This window comes from Sinocyclocheilus anshuiensis, unplaced genomic scaffold (assembly GCF_001515605.1).
Source record: "Sinocyclocheilus anshuiensis isolate Anshui unplaced genomic scaffold, SAMN03320099.WGS_v1.1 scaffold916, whole genome shotgun sequence".
NCBI classification, from domain to species: domain Eukaryota; kingdom Metazoa; phylum Chordata; class Actinopteri; order Cypriniformes; family Cyprinidae; genus Sinocyclocheilus; species Sinocyclocheilus anshuiensis.
The window spans coordinates 271,035-283,534 of record NW_015548264.1 but is presented as its reverse complement, the minus strand read 5'-3'; the positions used below and the strand labels follow the sequence as shown (position 1 = coordinate 283,534).

At 37.0% G+C, this 12,500-nt stretch overlaps 1 protein-coding gene across 1 annotated transcript in view; it reads right to left on the bottom strand.

The window, feature by feature from the left end:
• The window catches only part of LOC107655539 (protein kinase C-binding protein NELL2), a 52,270-nt gene that overhangs the window by 33,429 nt on the left and 6,341 nt on the right, over positions 1 to 12,500 (bottom strand). Inside the window, exons 3-12 of the mRNA XM_016443058.1 lie at positions 9,702 to 9,852; positions 8,682 to 8,855; positions 8,485 to 8,581; positions 8,306 to 8,378; positions 8,132 to 8,214; positions 7,314 to 7,442; positions 5,784 to 5,886; positions 5,163 to 5,254; positions 3,306 to 3,408; positions 2,051 to 2,185 (exon numbers count right to left, since the gene is read on the bottom strand). Of these exons, the coding sequence (XP_016298544.1) occupies positions 2,051 to 2,185; positions 3,306 to 3,408; positions 5,163 to 5,254; positions 5,784 to 5,886; positions 7,314 to 7,442; positions 8,132 to 8,214; positions 8,306 to 8,378; positions 8,485 to 8,581; positions 8,682 to 8,855; positions 9,702 to 9,852 (1,140 nt within the window). The remainder of the gene's footprint in view (positions 1 to 2,050; positions 2,186 to 3,305; positions 3,409 to 5,162; positions 5,255 to 5,783; positions 5,887 to 7,313; positions 7,443 to 8,131; positions 8,215 to 8,305; positions 8,379 to 8,484; positions 8,582 to 8,681; positions 8,856 to 9,701; positions 9,853 to 12,500) is intronic.

The window sequence follows — 12,500 nt, the reverse complement described above, 5'->3', positions numbered from 1 at the left end:
TCATTGGTTAATTGCAGTAAGAAGCATAAACACATAAACAAAGAGAGTTCCCCCTGTTTCTGTGGCTCTTTCCTAACTGGTATCAAAACAGGGAAAATCATCATATTTCCAAATGCTAAAAGAGTCCAACAGTGCTTGATAAAGAGTGCTATTATGACCCAGCAGGTCCTCTCAGATGTGTCTCAGATTTTATCAAGTCATACCGAGTCTTGGAGCATTACTACATTACTGTAACAACTGTGTTGCGTAAATTCTTTCAGACACTCACAGAAGCTTTCAGGGCACTTCAGGTGACTAAAAGTTTTCTGTCACTTCCCCCAAGATTGTCTATTGATTGACTTTGCCGGAGGCATCCTACTGTGACTCACAGTGATAAAGGTGAGAGTCACATTAAGACAAAGCAAGTTGTTCACCTCCACATCACTTTAAAGCGCAGCCATCACAATTGATTGTTCACAGTTTAAGGTTTTCAATTAAGATGCTTTCAAATAACTGCCTTGAAACGTTAGAGGGAAGTCAAAACTGGTAATAAATTTTACTGCAGGGCAAAATATGTTTTTGACCCCATTGTATGGGCAAAAACAGTTGAAACAACTTTCAATATATCTTCTTGTCCATTCCACGGAGGAAGGCAGGTTTGGAACGACATGACGGTGAGTAAATGACAACAGAATTTTCATTTTTGGGAATTAATTTAAACAAATAGTTCACCCAAAAATGAACATTTGCTGAGAATCTACCAAGATGTATTAAAGATGTAAATGAGTTTTTGAGATTTTGAGAAATTGAGCATTACATCACTTGTTCAACAATGAATCCTCTGCAGTGAATGGGTGCCGTTAAAATGAGAGCCCAAACAGCTGATAAAAATATCACAAAAACCCACAAGTAATCTACATAACTCCTGTCCATCAATTAGCATGCTGCTAAGTGAAAATATGCAAGCTGCATAGAACAAATCCATCATTAAGGTGTTTAAACTTTAACTTTTGACCATAGTACGAGTCTAATAAGGCTTCCTCGAGTAAAAAAGTCCATCCCCTGTTTGTCCTCTCACATCAGAATTCACTGACATGTTTGTTTAGAACTGTTATGGAGTGTTTTTGTTTGTAAATGGTACTTGATCTATGCATATTTCTCTTGACTTTTTAAATAGAGAAAGCAGTATTATGGATAGCGGACTCGTATTTTAGCCAAAGTGATGGTTTGAAGGTAAAATCTTGATGAATTGATGCTTTTTGCTTCACAAGACAGTAATTGATGGACTGGAGTCGTGTGGATTACTTGTAGATTATTGTGATGTTATTATCAGCTGTTTGAACTCTTATGCTGATGGCACCCATTCACTGCAGAGAATCCATTGGTGAGCAAGTGATGTAATGCTAAATTGCTTCAAATTGGCTTTACTGATAAGATGCGCGTTAAATATCGCATGCGATTTATCGTGCAGCCCTAGCCTGAAGGTAAGTAAAATTTCAGCAATTTTTCATTTTTGTGTGAACTATTTCTTTAATAGGTCTCAAAAACCAAAAGAAAACCACAGAAGCACGTTTGCAGGCAACACTAAGATAAAACTATAAACAGTCATTGGACTTATGTGTTAAAAGAGATATCTGTCACGTTCCTGCTGGGCTGCCGTGTATGTTTAGACAAGGGTACAGCCTATTAAAAGCCAGCGAGCCACAGGAACCCACCTTCACATCTTTACACACACTCGCACAGCATGAACTCTAGGGTTTACAATGCATTAATTACAGCTGTAAGGATAATAGCAGTGCTGAAATATTCATTCAGCGATACACTAAGTAATCACCAGTCAACAGCTTTCATCGGCACGTCCTCCATCTGTGATTGCGGGCAATTTAGTGATTTGTGAAAGACCAGTTATTTGCTTATACAAAACAGAAATTTCTAGCGAGCAAATCTGTGGGGGGTCAAATAACAGGTGCTATGGAGGGTTTGATGGATTTAGAGTTTCATTTGTTTGTATAGTGTTTAGAAACATACATACATTAATGACTGGCATGTTTGCCAGTGGGAATTTTAATACCTTGGCAGTAGGCGCTGTCGTCCCTGAGTGCATGGTATCCTTCTTTACAGCTGCAGAAAGCTCCTGCTTCTAGGTTAATGCAGTCCGAATTCTCCACACAATTGCGGCTGTGACCCTCAGCACAGAAATCATGCCCTGGGAGTGAGACAGATAGAGTAGAAGTGCTATGCAATGCATAAATCTGACATTTATAATTAATGCATTATATTTACATTTGCATTTATAGTTGAAAGACACTTCACTTCGAATTGGGAGGATTTCTTGTTCACCTACGCCTGGCTAGTCGATGTGAAATACTTGTGGGACATTGCATATCCTGCGGTGTGACAGGCTATACACCATCTAAAATCATTTTAAATAGCATTTTACTAATTATTTTATAATTGTTAATAAATGAGTTCTTAATGAGTTTTTGATTGGTCTTTTTTTACTTATTTTCCAACATATCGCCCTTAAACAAGCTCAGTTTACTTGAGAAGCAACTTTGAAAAAGATATTAAGATTTGTTTTCATAGATTATATCTTGATTATCAGTGCATTTTGTCCTACTGGACTTGTTTTTTGTTTTTTTGTTTTTTACTTGTTTATACTAAAAAACAAGTGCAAGTAATTAATTATGCAGTCTTTTTTGTCCAAAACTGATCTTATTTCAATGATTTAGATTGGAAACACATATCTTTAATCTTTCTTAAAAGAGTATAAATGGGCTGTTTGTAAAAATGTGTCACACCACAGGACCCTTCAAAAAATAGTGAAGGCAAAAAGGTTAATAAACTGTTCTCAAGCAACCAAGATGTACGTTTTAACTTATATATTCATATAATTAAACAAAACAATTAAAATTAAAACACAGTTAAAAAACAAAACAAATCAAAAACAAAAAGTCAAACAAAACAAAACAAGCAAAACAAAACAAAACAAAACAAAACAAAACAAAAAAGCAAAACAACCCTAACAAAAAACAAAAACAAAAAAACAAGTGTTGTAGCTCAATCTGTGAACTATGGGGTTTGGAAAAGTTGAGCATACGTTGCCCTTTAAAATATCACTGTTAAACTGGGTGTTATGTGCGTGCAGTTATATGTGTGAAGGCGGCAAAAATAGATGAGTGCTGTCATGCACAGTCATGGCTTGGTGTTGAGCACAAATCTAGTTTGTGTGCGCAATGGTCAAAGGTGGCTGCCCTTAATATGACTCCAATCAGCGGAGTGTAGAGGGTGTGTGTTGTTTCTGCGTGTGTCTGAGTGTGTCGCACCTCTGCACACTTTGCAGCAGCGGTCTGTGAGCGTGATCTGTTCTGACTCCGGGCAGTTTAGCTCTGGACAAGAAGTGATCTCAACCCTATGCATACTTCGATCCTGCAAACACAAAAACAATCTTTTATTCAATTTATCCTGCAAGTAAAACATAAGGTTTTGAAACATGGTAGCTGTTTTAAAGCTGGTCTAAGCTGGTTCAAGCAACAAAACAACTTCCAAGATGGTCTAGATGGTTTTTGGAACATTTGGACAAATCAGTTAATGACCAGCTTGGATGAGCTGGAAATCAGCTATCATGTTCCAGAACACTTTTGGGAGTTTAGGGTGGATTTTCTAAATCAAATGTTGCTTGGAATTCAAATTTATAGATGGGCTCAATTCAAATTCTGCCTGAAATCCAATTTATAACCAGGCCCTACAGAATCTAAATTCTAATTTTGCCTGGAATTCTGCCTGAATTCATAACCAGGCAGAGACAGAATTCATATTCTGCCTGAACTTCAAATTCATAACCAGGCACAGAAATTATTTGGATTCAAATATTGCTTGGAATTTGAATTCATAACCAGGCTCAGACAGAATTCAAATTCTGCCTGGAAATCTAATTCATAAGCAAGCACAGAATTTAAATTAAATATTTCAATTAAATTCAGAATTTAAATTCAAAATTAGCCTGGAATTTAACTGCTGATTAGAATTCTAAAATTCATTAGAGAGAATTTAGATTCTGCCTGAAAATCAAATTCATAACCACGCACAGACAGAATTTGAATTCAAATTCTGCCTGGAAATTAAATTCATAACCAGGCGCATACAGAATTTAAATTCAAAATTTGCTTGGAATTCAACCACTACTTAAAATTCAAGCTCATAGCCAGGCCGAGCGAGAATTCATATTCTGCCTCAAAATCAAATTCATAACGAGGAACAGACAGAATTGTAATTTTAATTATGCTCGTAATTCAGTTTTATAGCCAAATTGAGAGAGAATTCAAATTCTGCCTGGAAATTAAATTCATAACCAGGCGCATACAGAATTTAAATTCAAAATTTGCTTGGAATTCAAACGTTGTTTGGAATTCAAATTCATAACCAGGCTGAGAGAGAATTCTTATTCTGCCTGTAATTCAAATTCATAACAAGGAACGGATAAAATTCAAATTCAGGTTCAAATGCTGCTTGGGACTGCAAGTCATAACCAGGCCTAGGCACAATCTTCGCCAGCAGAATTCAGATTTCCGCAGAATTTCCATCATACATCATTCAGACTTCCATCATTTACAGTAATCAAATTAACACATCCACCCAACAGACTTCGGAAGATTTTCTCCAAAAATAAGTACAAAACAAAAATGTGGAAAAAGTCAGATTCTGTCTGGCCTGAAGTTACACTAGTACTTACCCTGCATTCAAACAGCAGACAGTTTCCCTCAGAATCGTGCACGCTTTTACGATCACCTTCCACATACACTCTTCCTCTGAACAGACACACGGCTAAAGCCAAAAAGATATAAAGAGAAAAAGAAGCAAAAATTAGATCCAGACAAGAAATGAAGAGGATTGGAATGTGAAACAGTAAAGCATCGATCGGACACACATGTTAGATTAAGCCTACCAGAGCACAGTGTTAAATAAAGCCCTGGTCATCAGTCAAACTGCTATTAGCTTCTGCACATTAGCACTGCTCACTCAAACACAACGCTGCACACTGGCCTTGAATTATTAATGATACCAGAGAAAGAATTAACACATCCACCCAACAGACTTCGGAAGATTTTCTCCAAAAATAAGCACAAAACAAAAATGTGGAAAAAGTCAGATTCTGTCTGGCCTGAAGTTACACTAGTACTTACCCTGCATTCAAACAGCAGACAGTTTCCCTCAGAATCGTGCACGCTTTTACGATCACCTTCCACATACACTCTTCCTCTGAACAGACACACGGCTAAAGCCAAAAAGATATAAAGAGAAAAAGAAGCAAAAATTAGATCCAGACAAGAAATGAAGAGGATTGGAATGTGAAACAGTAAAGCATCGATCGGACACACATGTTAGATTAAGCCTACCAGAGCACAGTGTTAAATAAAGCCCTGGTCATCAGTCAAACTGCTATTAGCTTCTGCACATTAGCACTGCTCACTCAAACACAACACGCTGCACACTGGCCTTGAATTATTAATGATACCAGAGAAACGTGTGACTGCGTTGTGTGTGTGTTGATATTCGCATTTGTGGCAGCGGTAACCTAGCAACACAGGGATGTGGTCAGTTTGTCATCAAGACCGCAGCACAATTATATAAAAGATTTTAGTGCAAAGGAAGATAGCAAAAATAGATGCTGGAGATATGAGGGAGCAAGCATGAGACAAAGGGAGAGAGAAGAAAAGTTGACAAATATATACACCTCTGTAGACGCACGGCCTCATTTGTGTGTGTGTGTGTGTGTGTGTGTGTGTGTTTGTGTGTACACTCACGCTGGCACTCTTTACAGCAAGCTCCAGGCATGTAGATTGGAGCTGTATCAGGGGGACACTGAGGCGGTGGGCAGAAAATACTCTCGCACTCCACTGTACCATTCTGTAGGTGGAAAACACACATGCACCATCATAATCAATAAAAGAGCTTCACAATTACACGATTCTGCAACAAACTGACAGAATCAGACAGTGATTGTCATGAATGCTGATGGCAAATCAGGTTGTCACATCTTCAAAATCTTCACAGCTAAAACAAAGCCCAACAAATACTGAAGCAACTGATCTTGAGGGTGTGTTCCCACACTGACAGCGACAAAACAGCTTGACTTGCCAACTTTCTGTACTGTTTATTGCTACAAAATTAGTATTTTTGTTTTCTATAAAAATGCAAAAATATCTACAAAAATGCAAATGGACTAAGACAAAAAATTAAATAAAAAATATAAATAAACATATTACTATAAATAATATTAATACATATAGATATTAATATCAATGCATATTACTGTCAAAATTGTAAAAAATATTAAATTATAAACTGAATTTTTAGTTTATATTCTGGGGAACATAAATGTTTTCACAACAGAATGCAAATGTTTCGCACACAAACACAAAGTTTCTCAGGGGAACACATTACTTTTGTGGGAGAATGCAAATGTTTTGCGAACGAATGAAAAGTTTCTCTGGGGAACGCAATAGTTTTGCAAGCGAATGCAAAGTTTTAAGGGGAACGTAATAGTTTTGCTAAAAAAAAAAAACTGCAAATGTTTTGCAATATAATGCAAAGTTTCACAGGGAAACGCAATACTCTTGTTTTGCGAGTGAATGCAAAGTTTCTCTGGGGAATGTAATAGTTTTGTGAAAGAATTAAAATGTTTCGCGTGAGAACACAAAGTTCTTCTGGGGAACGTAATAGTTTTGCAAGAGAATGCAAATGATTTGCAAGCAAACACAAAGTTTCTCTGGGGAACGTAATAGTTTTGCAAGAGTACGCAAAAGTTTTGCGAGCGAACACAACATTTCTCTGGGGAATGCAATAGTTTTGCGAGAGAATGCAAATGTTTTGTGAGAGAATGCAAAGTTTCACAGGGAAACACAATACTTTTGCGAGAGAATGCAAAGTTTCTTAGGGGAACGTAATACTTTTGCGAGAGTACACAAATGTTTCGCTAGGAAACGCAATATTTTTGTGAAAGAATGCAAAGGCATTGAAATAGAATTCTTCCTCCCGTCTCATATTTCATCCCCATGTGCCCTTAGAGGCTCTGTAGGATATTGTGGAAACAAGCTCCCACAGCAGCAGTAGTAGTAGTAGTCACATCACATCACTGCTCATTTGCATAATTTGTACTGTCACTCATGTCTTCTCAACTATTACTGAAAAGAATGACTTCCAGTTGCTTTGTCGCTGGAAATTGCTGTCATTGTGAATGCCCCTTGAGCTCGTAGTTCGAAAAGACATCTCTTGTTTAAATTCCCACCCAAACAAAACGAAGTCATCCCCGTCCTGGCAATACATAAACTTACTGAGCACGTGCAGTTTCTGCATCCATCTATCCAAGCATCATCGTCCCTGTATATCTCTCCATTCAGGGTGCATGTCCTCTCACAGTAACAGCCATCCAAGTACTTCATCTTCTCTTCGGCAAGTGCCAACTACAGCACAATGAAGACATGAGGAAGAAGAGAGGGTGAGACTGAATGATGCATCAATATACAGAGAGAGGCGATAAAAAAATGAAGAGCAAGCAAAAACAATAAATGTTAGAAAGAGAGGGAAATAAGAGATTTATGATAAAGGCAGCATTTGTGGTGTTCACTATTAAGGCCATTAAATAGACCATAACACACACAAAAAAACCTATTGACATCCAACAGAAACACTATAAACTTTGTGTACTGGAGAGAGAATTGAGTAAGTCTCAATAAATTGAGACATCAAATTAACGGCATCAGTTTTTATAAACTAACAGCTAATAATAGCAACATTAGCATGCTAAAAGCAATGTTTTTTCACCACACAGGTAACCCCAAAATTCAAAAACTAACTACTTAAAATCTAACAAAATTGTGTCATTTTGTTCAAAACACTTAAAATGACACTTAATTCAACATTTAACTTCTCATCATCCAAAACATGCTGGGAACTGAAAATTCCCTGCTCAAATTATTTATTTATTATTCATGTAGCCCCAATGCAAATGGATTAAAAAGTCTTCGATATTACACATTTTAATTCATTGCACAGATTGAAATTAATGAAATTGAAAAAATTCAACAGCTGTTTTGCATTAGTTTAGAATAATAAAACTGAGTAAGCAGCAAAATAATTTTTATGAACTTACCTTGCTTGATGTTTTAGCTAAAATATCTTGAAGTTCCATGATCTTCTGAACCAGCCCATGGAAATCATTGCAAGTGGGACAAGCTGCAAAATTGGTGGATGTACATTAATGCCATTTCCAGACCAGTAAGTATACAAAGTGCAAAGTTATTTTTTTCTGAAAGTATGCACTTACTACGGTTGAGATCTGGACATTGGACGACGTATCCATGGGGTATGACAACCAACTGAACATCTTGCATCACTCCCTGACAGAAAGACAAGACAGAAAGAAAGTCACAGAGATGTAGACAAGACAAACATGCAATTTTACGGTTTTATGGACTATTTTTAATGTACAAGATTATGTTGTACCCTGAAGAACCCATGGGCATCATTTCTTTGACCAAGCCAGATGTTTGTTCCTCTGGGAAAGTCCATAGATGGCGTCTCCACAATCCTTTCGTAAATTCTGAAAGCAAGCACAAACAAAAAGCAACACATGAGTGGACATTGATACAGACTACTACATGGCATTCAAATCTATCTCTGGTGGTTCTCAAGCCATTCACCTGTTGCAGTCAATATGGAGCACCACTTGGGTGGCGCTGAATGCCAGGGAGACTTTGTGCCAATGTCCATCTGCTAGACTATAGGGGAAGATCTCTCTCTGCTGCCGCTGGTCTGAGGTTTGGAAGAAGAGACGGATCTCATTACGCAGACCGCTGCTCTCTACCTCCAGAAACCTGAGGAGGAAGCCAAGAAAACAGATTTATCCTTGTGAAAAGTCATAATCATGCTTGAAATCTAAGAACTGCAGGAAATAACTGCTGCCAAAATGTTTTCTGTTAGTTCTAATGTTCCTATGCACAAGACTTCTGTAGGTTAAGCTGCCAAGCGGTCGTTATTAAATTCTGGTATGTGCAAAAGCAGCAGGGAATAATGCGGCTCAAGGGAATGTAGGAGTTTTGAATGAATGTGAAGAGGAGCAGTGATCCGTGGATCTCTTGGTCTGGACTGCGAGTGCTGACCTTAAAGAGGTTGTAGAATCAATACTGTGTGTTTAAGAAATGTCAGTGGACACCCCAATCAGAAGTGTTACAGACATTTCATCAGGAGAACAGATTATGTGTTCCTCTGAGGAACAGTAAATTAAACAGAAGAATGGATGCACAGACAGCCCAATAGACAAGCTGATGGATGGATGGAGGGATAGGAGGGACAGACAGAAAGATAGATGGATGGATGAATAGAGGGAGGGACAGATGGACAGACAGACAGACAGACCAATAGACAGATGGATGGATGGAATGGACAAACAGACGGACAGATAAAAAGACAGACAAAAAGATAGATAGATAGATAGATAGATAGATAGATAGATAGATAGATACCTCTGTTCTGTATCTGGATGGATAGATGGATGCATGGGATGGAGGGATTGAGAAAAGGAGGGATGGACAGACAAGACAGCTGGATGAATAGAGGGAGGGATAGACAAGTGGACGGACGGACGGGACGGGACGGGACGGACGGACGGACGGACGGACAGGCAGACAGACAGACAGATAGCTAGATAGATAGATAGATACCTCTGTTCTCCATAGTGGATGGACAGCAGCACTCCAGAGCTGAATTTCTCCTGTTTGAGGGTCAGTAGAAGAGTGAACTCAGTTCTTCCTCTCAGCTTCTGAAGAATTCTCTCTACTGCCTTGAGAGAAGCTCTTGCATTCCTTGATGTCCCTGATGGAGAGAGTGACAAAATCAGTGAAGGAGAATGAGGCATTTGCTCATTCAACTTGGATCAACTGAATATATGATCTTACAAGCTTTATATATTAAAAAGATCCCAGAACAGGTCACACTGATGTATTTGATCCATCCATCACTGTGTGGTCAAGCTATGTATGTATTCAACACAATCATCAGCTTTTTCAGTAACTGAATTTGTTAAACAGAAACAGACTTTAGTTTCCAGACCATGATGTAGCTATGGAACTATCATGGCCGTTTTGAGCCAACGGGACCATCTGGTGATATTTATGTTTAAATATTCACTCTGGAGCCAGTGTGAATACTAAACTAAGTAGAAAAAATTAGCATGATAAATACCAAGGGGTCAAAGTTTGGCTAGTTAGCAGGTAAGATACTACACCATCTGCACTCAAAAAGCATTTTTTTTGCCATTAATGCTATTTTGTGCCAAAAACAACATATAAATTACATATATTTTATTGAATTTCGGCCTTGTGACATCAAAGCAGGATAGTTGCTAAAGGGTTTAGGAATAAAATAAAATAAAATAAAATAAAATAAAATAAAATAAAATAAAATAAAATACTAGTTCCAGAACCGAGGGCCCAAGAGCAAAGATGGCAGTCGCTGAGCAACAACCATTGAAATGAATAGGAATTCTAACATAGCTTTCTCTAGGTATTAAAAGATATCCTTGGAGCACACAAAGCACAATTTTAAGGAAATGAGGATGGTAGACTGACATGCGGGTCATGTCGTAACACTGATGTGAGTGGCATAGAACAGAAATAAAAAAGAGACAGAAGGAAGGAGGAAACACATGGGAGAGCTGATGAGTTGGCTGAGGAGGACACAGGAAGTTGACTGTCTCCTCAGGGATGAATGTTTAAATCAGTCCAGTCAAAACATAAGAAATGTCTGGGTCTGGTCCTCTCACAGGGTAAAAATCATGCCACACACACACACACACACACACACACTCGCACACACACACATAAAGCCAACTGGGGAACACTAATGTTCTGTAGCTAGTGTCAAGTAAAGCTCAGGGGAGCTGTAAGCCGCAGCCGTGAGCCTATTACGGCAGGAATGAGGCGGAGTTTCAGCACCTTCATTAATCAAATACACTGTACGACAGTGAGCTGAAGCTAACCTGGTAACCTCAACAATCCGCAGAGGACACCGCAGCTGATCAAATGGATTCCAGGACAGTTCACAAGTATCAGCTTTAAAGTCCTTTGGGGAAGTGCTAGGAAAACACGTTTTTTTCCTGGACACCTCTCCAATTAATTCCAATTGGATCGACACTTTGTCTCAGATGTGCTATTCTTCTATCCCGCTCATCATTGAGGGTTGTATTAATGTGCTGTAAATCAAAGGCTAGTCGTTCGATTGCAGCATTTAAAGGTCAGAGAGCATCTAGGAACTCCTGATGGCTATCTGCTAGGAAATTATGCAGATTACCAATAATGATTTTTTAAATAAATACATTTAAAAATATACTAAATAAAATAAAAAAATTGTTACAAATCTGTACTGATAAATAGTTAGCTTTTAATAAATAAATAAATAAATATGTGCAGAAAGTTAGCAAAATATTAAATATAAACAAATAAATAAATCTGTACAGAAAAAGGTTTTAGCTAAATATTGAAATATAAATAAATAAATGGTTAAAAATCTGTACAGATAGAGTCAGCAAATCATTAAATTTAAACAAACAAACAAGTAAATTACAAATATGTGGAGACAGTTATCAAAATATAAAATATAAAAAACTGTACAGAAAAAAGTTTAAAATAATAAAAGAGCTAAATAAATAAATAAATGGTTACAAATCTGTACAGATAGTCAACAAATCATTAAATATAAAGAAACAAATAAATAAGTAAATTACAAATATCTGCAGACACTTAGCAAAATATACAGAAAAAATGTTAAACATAATAAAAGCGCTAAATAAATAAATAGTTACAAATCTGTACAGATTTGTACCGAGTCAGCAAAATATTGAAATTTAATAAATAACCAATTTAGTTAGCTAAATATTGAAATATAAATATATAAATAATAAATTAAACATTTAATAAACACATATCAAATATATTTAATAATATAATATAAACATTTATATATCAGTTTTTAAATAAACATAAAAAATGCTACTTTATTAATCTCATTTAAGGAGCATTTAAATTCCTAATTTCCAGGCCATGAGGACACAATCACCACTGAGCAAGGAGGTAATCAGTAATCTGAATCTGTAATCAATCGCTCCAAGTTATCAAACACCACAGCCCTGCTACGTCTCAAGAGAACCAATAACTTCAATAACGATAAACGAGAACTGGGCTCCTGGGAGCGAGAAACACAGTGTGATGCAAATTATGTAACTCGGGTGACACTATTCTGGCAGAATTTAAATTAAAAACCTTTAAGAAGATTGCTGGTGAGTTTTCCTAATGATGCTGAGTATCAGTGCCACCAATAATATGAGCAATTACATGTAAAAAAGCACTTAAATTGATCACGAGTCAGGCTACTTATGATGCAATCGCTTAAAAGTGTGTCCTAACGTACCTTAATGAAAATTTAAAGCCAATGTAAAAAAAAAAAAAAAAAAAAAAAAAAAATTT